Consider the following 13,273-nt stretch of genomic DNA (forward strand, 5'->3'; position numbering starts at 1 on the left):
TAAAATTACAAACCGGGTAAAGAATAAGAGAGAGGGTTGGCAGGGAAACTATTGAGATGAGCCTTGGGAGGTCTTCCGAGACCCGGAGGGAAGAAAAACGGGCAGACTGAGCCAACAGGGACAGGGACAGCAAGCAAAGTGCCAGGGGCATGGGACACCTCGGACTCGGCAGCCATGACCTGGATCAGTCTAGCTGGTTCCAGCTGACCCACCACCAAGTCTTTTGACTCTGTCCGTCTTTAGGAAGACCCCTTTCCTACGTCTTCTTCTACTGTAAGGTTCTAAGGTGATGGGGCTCACAGAGGTATCTGACCTTCCTCGCCCTCAACCACTACTGCCAGTCCCCAGCTTCCCCTCTGTCATGGCTCATTCCCATGTGCAATTAAACGCTGAACTAAAGCAAGCAGGGGGCCAGCCAGTCTTTGGGTTCCTCTCTGTATGCAACTCGCATTAGCCACATCCCTTCCCACAGCAGGGCCTTTTTGACAGTCGATGACCCTGCCCTGATTCATCATTACCACCAGAGTCCATGTTGACCCCAGGGCTCACTCTCGTGTTGGCCATTCTAATGGTCTGGGTAAATGTCGTGACAGTAGTACCATGTAAAAGTAGTTTTGCTGCCCCCACCACAAGTCCTTTTAGCCTCAAATTTTTCTTCACCCCCAAATAAATGAATAAATAAATAAATAAATTCTCCTAAGAGCTGGTCTCCATGTGCAGCTGCCTTGTCTGCTATGGCTGGCAATGCCCAGCCTCAGGCCTGCCTGTGCTGTGCTACCCCACAGAAATCAGGGCACTGTTGTCTTTCAAAATAGAACACTCAGGGGTTCTACCACCCCTCTGCCTGCCCCGACTGTTCCCTTGTGCTACTGCCCTCCCCTCCCCCTCATCCCTCCTTCCAGTGTCACCAAGCCTACGTCCCAGCATGCCTCTTGGGTTTGCATTGCCAGAGCATATGGGAGCCATCATCATCTCTCTGCCTTTGTATCCAACAGTTACACTCCACATCCCCACTTGGGTACCACAGAGGCACTTGATACGGGACCCACACCCTCAGCTATACAGGCCGATGAGAAAGAAAAGGGCGAAGCACGCGGATGGGAATATGAACACTGCTGATTGCAGAAACGGGCGAGCCCCAGGTCAGGCAGAGCTTAACAATCAACCACAGGAAGAATTCTGCCTGTTGAAAGGCAATGGAAAGCAATAAAAGGTGCTGAGCGGACAGAGGTGGATGCAGTGACGAGATTCGCCTTTAGATAAGTCCATCATAGAAGAACATGGTAAGAAGAAAAGCTCACAAAGCTTTTTCTCTACTAGAACTAGACACAGGCCTTGGACCCAGTCTAGTCCCCTTGGGCATGGGCAGGGGTCCCTGAGGGACTCCCACACTCCCTGAAGCCTGGGACCAGGCCTGGTCCTGCAGACAGAGGCAGTGTGAGGAGTTGAGGCAGAACAGAAAAGTCAGGAGATCAGAGAACAGGAGGGGCCAGACGATCTTAAGGAAAGCCTTGACGTTGTTTTACTATGTGAAAGAACAGGCCGGGACACCCCACCTCCTGCCCCAACACACACACCCTAAAGCTGGTATAGGCATAGCAGCACCCTAGAGTATATTAAGATTAAAATATACAACTCCAGGTGAAGATTTGAGATGACAATGAAACCACTTTTAGTCTCAGCACTCGGGAGGCAGGAGTAGGTAGATGTGAGTTCAGGACCAGCTTAGTCTACAGAGTGAGCTCCAGAACAGCCAGAGCTACATGATGAGACCCTGTCTCAAAAAACCAAGCAAACACACACACACACAAAAGATGCCAATGTGACAGCAATGCATGCAATTGTATATGGATTTACATGGAAGCGAGCACGCTCAAGAAAGTCTGCCGCAAAGGCTTGTGCAACATAACAAGAAAGCCTGGCTCTTTTTGTACTGCCACTCTCTGACCTGCTGCCTTAGGTTTGCTTTCTTAGGTTTCTGTTGTGAGAAACACTGTGTCCAAAAGCAACTTGGGAGGGGAGGGGTTATTTCTCCTTACAGCTTACAGCTCATCATCATAGGAAGTCAGGGCAGTAACTCAAGCAGGACCCCGGGGGTAGAAGCTGATGCAGAGGCCATGGAGCATGGCCGCTTGCTGACTGACTTGCTCAGCCTGCTTTCTTATTATACCCAGGACCACTTGCATGGGAGTGGCACCGCCCACAGTGGGCTGGACCCTCTCACATCAGTTGTCAATCAAGAAAACCACGGACCTGCCTACAGGCCCATCTGATTGGACCATTTTACTCAATCGGAGTTCTCTCTTCCTATATAATAACTCCAGCTTGTGTCAAGTTGACAAAACCCAACCAACACAGCTACTGAACTCTGTTGCTCCCAATTTCTCCACTGGAAGTCTTTATAAACGTCTTTACGTTTGCAGCGAATCTATGCTCAGTCCCGGAAGCACAACCGCCATAAGCAGATCCCCTGCAAAAACTGCAGGGAGGGGGGTCGGGGTGGATGAGGAGCTCAAAGGGCTTAGCTGATCACAGACATTAACTGTGCCCTCTGCCTCACAGGCGCAAATCCTTCCTGTCAACACACTTTCCACAGCTATCTAGGGAAGCATTAGCAAACCGGAAGTTACAGAATGCCGTCACTCCGGACAGGATACAGCAGGTTTAAATCCGTTGCCATTGGGGCTCAGGAATTTTTTTGTTTTAAGGGACTAGCTGTTTGATAACTGGAGTGTCACTAAGGCTCTCCTGGTCCCTGAGCTATTCGTCATGAGGGGGCTTCTCCACTCATCCTTGGCCATTAGCCCCAAACTTCTGAGCCCCACCTTCTTGGTAAGAAGTCAGAACTGTTGGGAGACCTTAAACCTGGCCATTTATGAGAAGAAAATTAGAAGGGGAGGGAGTTCTCACCACGCCTGTGGACAGCTATGGCTATGAGCGCAGATTCGAGTTCTGGATCTTGGTTTATCTGCTAACAACAGTAATCCTAACACTGGGTCTCGCAGGTGGCTCTGCTCCGTGTGGGTACTCAGCTGTGAATATTAGGCACTCCACATGGATCATCAAACTTATTTTTCAGTTGGAGAAACGGAAGTCAACAAGACTGGGGAAAAAATCTGCCTGACCAGAGAGCAGCATCCCTGGCCTCTCCCTTCCTTAGCACCAGCAAGAGTTACTGGTGGGCGGGGCGTGGGTGGTGGGGCAGAAGAAGCTGTCCTGGTCCAGAACAACACAGCCATGATGAAAACCACCAGAGAAGTGGCAAAGGATGGGGTCCAGAGAGATGGCTGATGGGAAAGGAGAACAAGAAGGAAGCCCAGGCTCAGAGATGGGAAAGAACAGACTCATCCTTTGAAGCTTGGCTTCCGCCATTAGGAAAGAGAAGCAAACAGGAGTCAGAAAAGCAGGAAAACAAGGACGTTCTCCATGAATGGAACATACCCCCCATGGCAGCAGCTCAGCACAGGGAACCACCAAAGATCAGAGAATCAGAGGCAGGTCTTAAAAACTAGAATAACTGCTTTGTGTGAGTAACTTGCCACAGGATACAAGGAAGGCCGTCAGGTTAACAGAAGGCATGTGGCATATAGGAACATGTGTGTTGTCTGTGACTATGTGAGGAAGACCATGTACACTGTGTGTTTGTGACTAGAAGCACATGGGTGCTATGTGTGTATGAGCGAGTGTTTGTATGCAATCAAGACTTCTAAGAAGTGTCCCAAGGCTGAGAACAAAGGGGTGACATCATATTTTCCTACTTGTCAGATTACATTGCTCCTACGTAATGAAATTTTGAAAACTAAAGTGTCAGAAGCGTGACTGGCACCCCCCGACCCCTGAGGAGACTCATATCCACCGTGATCAACCACATGCATGTCCTGACAGAGCCAGAAAGAGCCTGCTCTGGGCTTCCTAGCCTTTCACAGCTTTGCTTCGGTGAGTACACACCCTGAGGCTATGTTCATTTTTTCTCAGGTTGACTCCTCATGGGGCACGTTTTAAAGAGATGATGTTCACTCCAAGTGTCAGAATGGAGATTTCCCTAGTGCCACATAATGTCAAGTGAAGCTCTGTGTCTTCTGAGAATCAGCAGAAGTTGGGGCATCCAGGCTGCTGAGTGGGGTCCTAGAGTGTGGGCACCATTCTGAGGGGACAGTTTCCTGCAACACTTTTCCTTTAGGGTAAGTGGGCCAGCAACAGAGTGACTCACACCCCTGAGACACTCACGCCATTTTCTAGCATGTTCTCAGTGGGAGAGTATCCCACAAGTCAGTGTTGCTTTCCTGCTTTTAACCTACACTGTGATCTAAGCCCCTCTTCAAGGTTCACAATGCCCGTCTGAATCAAAAAGATTGTAGAATTCTACTGTGACGACACTTAAATGGCTCATAGCAGGGTTGCCCAATCTCCTTTTCACACCACACCTGATCACTTTCCCCAAAATCAGAGTTCAGAAATGCAGCTGGACCTGGTGGGTTCTGAGGTCCCTTTCTGATTCAGGCCTGTTCTCCTGGACGCAAAACCAAGATAAGTTTGGACTGTGCTCCCTGACTGAGTAGACAGGCCCTCAGCGAGATCCGGGTTTCCCAGAGCGGCCGTCTCCACTGAAGTGCTAGAAGTTTATTATAATTCTTACTTTTAGCGTCTTTCTGAAAATAAACAGTCAACACTTAAGCTAGTATGCCTATCTACAATAGTGTGTGTGTGTGTGTGTGTGTGTGTGTGTGTTAGAGAGAGAGAAAGAAAGAGAGAGAGAGAGAGAGAGAGAGAGAGAGAGAGAGAGAGAGAGAGAGAGAGAGAGAGATATTAGAGGTACAGTTTCAGGAAACTGTTATCAGTAACAGTACATGGCCAAAAATATTTGAAGACCACTGACCCAAACAATTCATCTCACATACTCAAGGTTCTGCAAGTAAACAAACAAACTAATCAACAAAAACGTTATTATTTATGAATATTCTCAGAACACTGGGGAGACAGGTGCAAGCCATTTCGCCCAGGGTGTTTATGTCTGTTTGTTCTTTCTTCTTCATGTTGAGCAGCCCTTGTGCCTTAGCTCGGGGGATCAAGTTCTGTACATCGGTCCAAACCAGATTTACTAGGAGTGGAGATTTTTTTTAACACAACAATTTTCAGTGCAAATGCTGGGCCCAATCGGTATTTTTTGGAAACGTCTGCAACAGTATTCATGGTTGCTGTGCATGTATTACTGAGAATGTAGTAGACAAATTCTCTAGAATTCAGAACAGTGGCACCAAGCCCATTAATATGTTCAGATTCCTCTCTGATAAAGAATTTTAAAATGACCACCTCAATTTCATTTTGGCTATTTCTGTCATGCTGGGGCTCCAACTCTGGGCCACACATGCTCTGCGAGCAGCCTGCCACCGTGAAATATTTCAACATGGAACGTTTTGTTACTAGTTCACGTTAAGTCCTTGTATACAGTTGCCCTACAACTCCTGACCGAAATCTTCCCAGCCAACTTCGTGTTCCCTGCTTGGATATAACCTGACAGAATGAAAGCAGCAAAAATCAATAACACAGAGAGATCTTTGCCCTTCAAGTCTGAGCCATCTACCAAAACACTCTTAATGCACACGGGTGTCAGAATCAAGTCTCTGACGAGCATGGCTGTGTGCTCAGAGCCATGGCAGAATGTCAGCACTTTGGGAAGGCAGAGGTCCCTCTAGTTGGGGCATCCTAATAGGACATTTAAGGAGGTAACTACTAGCTCTTCTGGGGAAACCTAACTGAAGATACCCTTCCTCCCTCCTCACCCAGCAAGCCTACCTTGGCTTGGATGTTTCCAGGTGCCCTGTCCATCTCTTCCTCCTGGGTTTTCTGCTCTCCACAAGAGCCATCAGGCAAAACAAGAACAAAGCGAGTCTCATAAAATAAGGCATTCTGCAAACGTCTATGACGCAACAGGCAGCTGTACCTTTAACGGGGAAGATGCCCCGTGACTTAACCATGGATCCTGTCTCCAGTCTCCGGTCAGCGCTTCTCTGAGGGGCTGTGCGAGCATGGTTGGCAAGGCTGAGTTTCCCAACCTACTAATTGATTCTGATGACTGCCTAGCCCCCAGCCCTTCCACACCTGATCATGACACAAACACCAGGCTCTGTCCTCCCCTCTGCTTAGAGATTGGCCATTAGTCAAGGTCCTCCCGGGAAACTGGGGTTCCTCTGAACCCTAGAACAGCTTTGGCTAAGGCTGTTATATAAAAAAGTATTTTAAATCTCTTGAACATGCCAGCTTTCTGCTGAGATCATTAATCCATCTCTCTGGCTGCATAAAACCAGTCTGTCACATCCAGCAGCAAGTCTGCTTGATTCTGAGTGGATTTGCATGTGTTTGGGGAAAGCCAGGGAAAAAACACTGATGATTCTAGAGAGTTCTTTGACCTAAGAGAATATGTTTTACCTATGGCTGAGGATAACTGCCTTTACCTCAAATTTATGCCTTTTTTTTCCAGAAAAAAAAATCAAAAACACACATTTTGATTTTTGAAAAATATCTTGAAAAAAAGAAAAGTCGTGATTATGTAACTGCTTTTTTCCAATCTTTGCCCTTTGACCCTGAAGTGTGTAAAGTCAAACATCAGTTAGGCTGGATTTTTATCCTTTGAAATGGAATTGTGCACACTAGAGGTATAGAGATATGTGAGGTCATGCTTGAACAATACGCTGTATTTTAAACTTGCTTAAAGCTTGCTTACTGTGTACTGGGAATGAAGAGTTTAGTGTGGGAGAAAGGAGCTAAGGGCAGAGGTTAGGTGGAAAGAGATGAATCTGGACTTTTTATTATGTGAGAAAGGAAGAGTCAAAATCAGGGCAGAGGAATGATACATCACATCTTATTTTGTAAGGATCCCTAACTTGAATCAGTTTGGATTAGGAAACCAAATCAAAGAGGACGCTGTAAGACTGTACTGATCCCAGAGATACAAGGAGAAAGACCACTGCTGACCCACGGCATCATGGCCAAACTTAACTGAAGCAAGATTTCCAAATGGGAAGTTTGGCAGGCAAATAGGCAGAGTTACAGGAGCCCGCATAACATGTCAGTCCTGACAAGGTTGTCATGACAACAGGTGGTTACAATAACCTTTTGAAACAAAGGCAGGGTTGCAAGATGGTCATGACAACTTTTTGAAACATAGACATACTTGCAGTTTTCTGTAACAGGCAGCACACAACCATTTGTAGTTAAGGGCATAGTCCAATCCTGAAGAAACAGAGGTTTGATTTTAAAAAGCCTAATTTGGCTTTACTAGATGGCTTTTAAGCTTAAAATGGGCAGGTGGGCTCATCATTACCCCTTTGTCTCAAAGTGTCTTTGTCAAATCCTTGATAAAGTTTTGGCATTGTTTATCTAAGGGGAAACAAAAATTGTAATGTATAGCCCATTCATAAATTATGCCTGTTTGGTTAGCACAGGAAGATCAAAATCTTCAGCCATATAATCTTGGTATGCCGCTAGGTACTATAGGTAACCGTCTTGCCCTGTTGCCAGGGGGTTTTCCTTAATCTAGTATCCCAGCCTTCTGTTGAGGATAAAGGGCTGCGTATCCTCTTCTGTAAGTACTTCCTGCTGAAATTAGGATGCTGTGGTGAGAGCTCAGGAAGACTGGCATGTCAGCTAAAGGCTGGGAGGGGATTAGGGCAGTGGGGTATTTATCAGAAGCATTTGGTTTGCTGACCCAGCTAAAGAGACAGCAAGAATCACATCGACTGGACTGCTTTATGTCAGTTTTCAGCAAGTCCAGGGCTTTCCAGTTCTGAAGGACTACCTGGGGCTGGAGTGGCAGAGCTCACCTTTGGAGCAATTGTAGTCCGCACCTGATTTCTGGATGGTGTCTACCAGCCGAGTGGAACTCTGCCACGACAGATACAGAACTTAAAGAACTTAGAGGAAACCTCTGTATTTGGCGCTTCCCCTTGGAAATAGACAATAGGTAGGGAAACAGGCTGTCGATTGACTGGAGCACTTATCTGGAGACTGCTTGGCCTGGGAAAGGCGGATCTAGGTCTTCTGACTTTCTCAACTCCCTGACGCTTACATTTTCATTGTTTGTAATCTGTACTGAAACCCAATTTGTAGAAAAAAAAAAAAAACAAAAACAAAAAACAGCTAACACGTGTCTGTAAAACTCACTTTTCTTGTGAGTTTTTCTGGAAAAGATTCAGACCTTGGAGTAGTAACAAAGCATAAACGTTCTTTTGTTGCATTTTTTTTTCCCTATCTACAGATTGGACAGAGATGGTTTTTAGCATGATAAGAAGCATCCTTAAGTCTATATTCAAAGACAACCAGAGGAAATTTTAAAAATCTTGAGCTCTGGGGTTGGGGATTTAGCTCAGTGGTAGAGTGCTTGTCTAGCAAGCGCCAGGCCCTGGGTTCGGTCCCCAGCTCCGAAAAAAAAAAGAAAAAAAAAAAAATCTTCAGAAACTTTACAACTCCAGAACCAGCTTTTTACTTCAGCAGAATAGCACGTACACACACACATTATTTATATCCAAAAGTCATTTGACTCCTGCTGAACTGAATCCCGGGGCCAGAAAGATCAGAGGCAGAGAATTTTCAGTCCAGCTATCAAAGCAGCCTTGGCAGGCAGCAGCAGATTTGTGCCTTGGGCTGGGAGGAGGACAAGCCAGTGTTGTGGGAGTGGCAGTAACTAGAGCTTTGTCCAGGCTCCTAAATTCTTCTGTAACTGGAGAAGACTCACTGTGGGAGCACAGAAATATATATATACGGTACAGAGACAGCAAACATGAGACCAATATAACAACAAGGACAAGGACAATGATCGGGCAATTCAAAGATTCACCAATTCAACCAAAGAAATATTTTTAAGAAATAAGACGCTTTTGTGCAATTGCCCCCTTGCGCAACCCGGGCACTTGGAACCCATTAGAAGTGCCGGGTTTTCCCCAGTTCAGTTAGGCCGGGCCTCTCAGATTTCCATCTCCGCCCCAGTCATGCCTGATGTCCCATGCCTATCCAATCTGTTGGCTCCCCGTATCACAGAAGGTCCTCGGTGTTCGTTCCTCTGCTCTGCAGCCTGAACATTGAACTCCTGCCAAGGGTGCTCATATGCTGGACCTCTCCAATTTCTTGGCTCCCAGTCTTACCAAGGGATCCCCAGGGTCCCAAGGAGGGTCAGAAAAATCAAACAACAAAAACAAAAACTGGTGGTCCTGGCCAAACTCCCAAGTAACAAGATAGGTAAAGTGACTTCTCCCTTGCTGCCCTGGACTAAGACCTATTGGATCTTAATCAGAATTCCCCAGGTCCCCAGATCGGGATCCCACAGAACCAGAGGTCAGAGAGAATATCTACGACTTACCAAGGGGTCTCCATAAACCCGTGCTTGCCCCTCTTTTTGATAGTCATTCACTGGGGCAGTTCACCATACCACAGGCAAGTCTTCCGGCCTTAGACTGTCTCCAAGGCCTGCACATCACAGGGAGCAGCCCTTCAGTCCCAGAGGGCTAGAGGGAAGGGTCATGATCTCACTGCAGCCTCCAAATGGTATTCCCAAAGATTCAAGGGACCATCAATCAAACCATCATGGCCAAATTAATTAAAACAATATTTTGGCTTTTCGTTTTGATTTTTATTTTCTTTCTTTTTTTTCTTTTTCTTCCTTTTTTTTTTTTTTTTTTTTTTTTTTTTGACAGAGTTTCTCTGTTCTGGACTCACATTGTAGACCAGGTTTGGTCTTGAACTCATGGAGCTCCACCTGCCCTCTTCCTCCCAAGTGCTGTGATTAAAGGGTCACCCCAACAGGTAAGCACTATTTTTTTTGTTCCTATACACACACTGGTTCCCCCTAAGGCAGGGCTCAAGAGGTCAGCATTGGACATGGGCAAGATAAGGGTTTTTATAGCTCAGGGGAGGTAGGGGGTTTCCAAATGGGAGATTCGGCAGATATCTGGGGCACTGAGGTGTGGAACCCTAGCAGGGTAAAAACACCCCGAGGGAAAACATTTACCGTTTTGTTTTTTTTTTTTTTTTTTTTCTTTTTTTTTTTTTTTGGTTCTTTTTTTTTTCCAGAGCTGGGGACCCGAACCCAGGGCCTTGCGCCTCCCTAGGTAAACGCTCTACACCGCTGAGCTAAATCCCCAGCCCTTGTTTTTACTTTTTTATTTTTATTTTTATTTTTATTTACAACAACACGCCATCATCACCTCACGCTTGCTTTAGCTGAGCTTAAGCAGAGCCGTCCCTGCCTGTCAGGTACCTCAGCCCAGCGAGAGAATTGCTCCAGTCATTGGCTTAGAATGTGTGCTAGCCTTGGGCTTCAGAAAGAACACCATGGACTTTGCTGATGAAGTAGAAGCCATCATTCCCAGGGTGCCCAGCTTAAATGTGCCCTGGCTTCCAGACAGAACCCAAGATCTCACAGACAGTTTGGAGACTGAAGCTTTGGAAAGCCAGGACAAAGCGATTTTGGAGACTTCGTCCGATGACCTTACAAAACTTAGTAAGAGGAAGCTTGCGGAAGGTGGACAAGCTCCAGATACAACACTACAACCCCTGAAAAGAAACTCGCTCCTAACCCTGGTAAGACAAGGAAACCACCCAAGAGTAAAAAATCCCTTTCAAAGTAGTTCTGTGTGACCCTGCCACTTCGTGTAAGTATGTGGTCTAAATAAGCGTTGAAACAAAATAAAGTCAAGTGTGCTCACATATATTCTTAGGGGGAAAAAAGAACCCCAGACTCTACCACATGGGCCCTGATTCCTCTCTTCTGAACCCCCGCCATACTGTCTGTCTCTGGTGCTAGGGACTGGACTCTCTTTAGAGCCCCTACTGTGCTGTGTCATTAATAATTTTTCTCATAAACTCCATGAAACCCCCAACTATATCTTGGTGTTCTTGAACCCAAATGTTAGACTTTTCAGATGAGGGATCTCCTCAAGAGAAGGAGAAGAGAAGGAAACTGGAAGTGAGTCAGTCAGGACGGCCACGCAGTGAGCATTTGAGGCTTCTGCAGAGGATAGAGACCGGAACAGTGATGGGGGTGTGGGCGGGAAAGCGCGAGAGAAGTCTGGCTTGCCTGTCGGTTGGAGAAGTGAGAAAACTTCAGAGACACTGATGAAGCCCAAGCTGCACTTAGGGACGACAGGTGTTTCCCAAAGGTGTCTCACCAAGGACAGGGAACAAACTGCAGATATACGGCCAACGTGCTCTGTGACCTTGAGTCTCTCGAAGCAGCCCAGCGTGTCACCTGAGCAATCACCGGGAATCCACTTTACCACCTGTTTACAGAATGACGTCTCTACCTTCTAACTTGTATGCTTCACTCACTGAGTAACCGAAGGGGAAGAAGGGCTTTCCCTGCCACCTTACAGATAGAACTTTAAGGTCACCAAAATCCTACATTGTACAGGCACCTAAGTGTGAACTGCTCTGGAGAGGCCAACATTTGGGTAAGTCTTATTCTTTCCCCAGCACCCTCCTTTCTAGCAACCTCTGAAATATGGTTCCAAGTTCTTCACAGTTTTGCTTTTCTCTAATTTATAAGTATTCTGCCTGCCTGTGTGAGTATACACATTGTTCATGCTTTGTGCCCTAGGAGATCAGAAAAGGGCACCAGATGCCCTGGACCTGGAGTTAGAGAGAGTTATTACCTGAGTACTGAGAACCATATGCAGGTTGTCTGCCAGGGCGACTCTCTCTCTCTCTCTCTCTCTCTCTCTCTCTCTCTCTCTCTCTCTCTCTCCTCCTTCCCTTCCTCCCCTCCCTTTCTCTCTCCCTCTCTCCCTTCCTCCCTCCTTCCCACTCCAAACCCAGTCCCCACTTTTAAGATAGGGTTTTACTGTGTAGCACGAGCAGGCCTCAACTTCCCAAGGGCTAGAATCACAGGTTGTACTACAACGTATCTGGAGTCTGTGCTCTGGTTAGGAGTACCCTGGCTTTTCTCCTGGTGTCTTGTGTGGTTTCGATGCACAGCCTTCCCAGTAGCTAATGATGTGTTTCTCTTTATATACGCACAGGCTATCCATATATATATATATATATATATATATATATATATATATATATATATATTGAGTTCAAATCTGTTGGTCTTTCTTTATTTCACTCTTTCTTTCTCAATAGGGTCTCGTCTGGCTCATGCTAGTTTCGATCTCGCTATGTAGCCAAGGACTTCAAAACTTCCGGTCCTCCTGTGTCTATTGCCCACATCCTGAGATTACAAGTGTGTACCACATGCCCAGCTCCAACTCTGTTGTCAGCTTTAAATAACGCTACCTCTTTTTAGTACTGAATTGTATTAAGTTTTTGTTATTGTTTGTTTGAGACAGCATCTCACTATGCAGCCTGGGCCAGCTAGAACCTGCTATGCAGACCGGGTTGTCGGAAATTCACGACGATCCACCTGCCTCCTGATTAGCGCCACCGAGGCCAGCCGCCACTTTCTCGATAGAGGAGAGGCAGAAGCAGGTATACTTCAGACTGGTTGTAAAGAATGGCCCGAGACTGGAGGAGATCCAGAGCTAACTGTGCAAATTAGACAGTGACTAACAAAAGCGGAGGCAAGAAGCACAAAGTAAAATGGAACGATCCAGACATGGTACTCAAATATGGACGCCAGGTAAGATTACAGGGCAAAGAATGCCACCTTTGGTTAAAACGAGGGATGAGTACAGTCACTGGTTTTATTGGCTGCTCAAACAAGTTCTGAAAACACATGTTCAAAAGGTACTGGGACAGCTTTGGGTTTCAATAGCTTCCTGCCAGTTTCAATGGCTCAGGTGCGCATCATTCATTACTCTGGGTCAGCCAGTGTAGCCTCGCTATTTCCATCCAACTGAAATACTCTCTTTTGGAGGGAAGAATAGGGAGAGGACAGGGGGCTTATAAGACTCAGGAAGTAAAGGAAACTTGCAGGGGTTAGTAAATTCCCAAAACAAGTTTCACAAGGCCCATCCCAAGCAAGCACCACCCCACTCGGGGAGAAACTCCAATAGGCTGGGCTGCCTGTCAGTCTTGCAGCAGGGATGCTGTTTCCTGAGTCATGGTCACCGCCCTAGCTGAGGTAGGCTTTCCCAGATGACACTGCCTTCAGTTCACTCATGCTCCTGCTGTAAGTAACCCCAACAAATTCATTGGTCACTAACATAGTCTTACGTGAACTGGCTTTTGGCCTGGCGGTAATGCCATTTGAGCTGAACAGATCTTGTTCGCATGGCCTCAGGGATTCACTCAACAGTGAGGGTCACTACGATACAGTTGGTACATACTCATTCGAAGGTCA

At 46.5% G+C, this 13,273-nt stretch overlaps 2 protein-coding genes across 2 annotated transcripts in view; one reads left to right on the plus strand and one right to left on the minus strand.

Moving 5' to 3' along the window:
• Gabrr2 (gamma-aminobutyric acid type A receptor subunit rho2) overlaps positions 1 to 6,065 on the minus strand; it is a 36,590-nt gene extending 30,525 nt beyond the window's left edge. Inside the window, exon 1 of the mRNA XM_032890180.1 lies at positions 5,794 to 6,065. Within this exon, the coding sequence (XP_032746071.1) occupies positions 5,794 to 5,975 (182 nt within the window). The 5' untranslated portion in view covers positions 5,976 to 6,065. The remainder of the gene's footprint in view (positions 1 to 5,793) is intronic.
• A 4,108-nt stretch (positions 6,066 to 10,173) lies between these two features.
• Rpp38 (ribonuclease P/MRP subunit p38) lies at positions 10,174 to 10,619 on the plus strand (the record flags this gene model as incomplete). Its single annotated transcript, XM_032901943.1, is given in 2 exon segments — positions 10,174 to 10,546; positions 10,549 to 10,619. Coding segments are annotated over 2 exon segments (444 nt in total), but the record flags the coding sequence as incomplete, so codon positions are not given.
• Between the last annotated feature and the right edge of the window lie 2,654 nt (positions 10,620 to 13,273).

The sequence above is a fragment of the Rattus rattus genome, chromosome 1, assembly GCF_011064425.1.
Source record: "Rattus rattus isolate New Zealand chromosome 1, Rrattus_CSIRO_v1, whole genome shotgun sequence".
Taxonomy (NCBI): domain Eukaryota; kingdom Metazoa; phylum Chordata; class Mammalia; order Rodentia; family Muridae; genus Rattus; species Rattus rattus.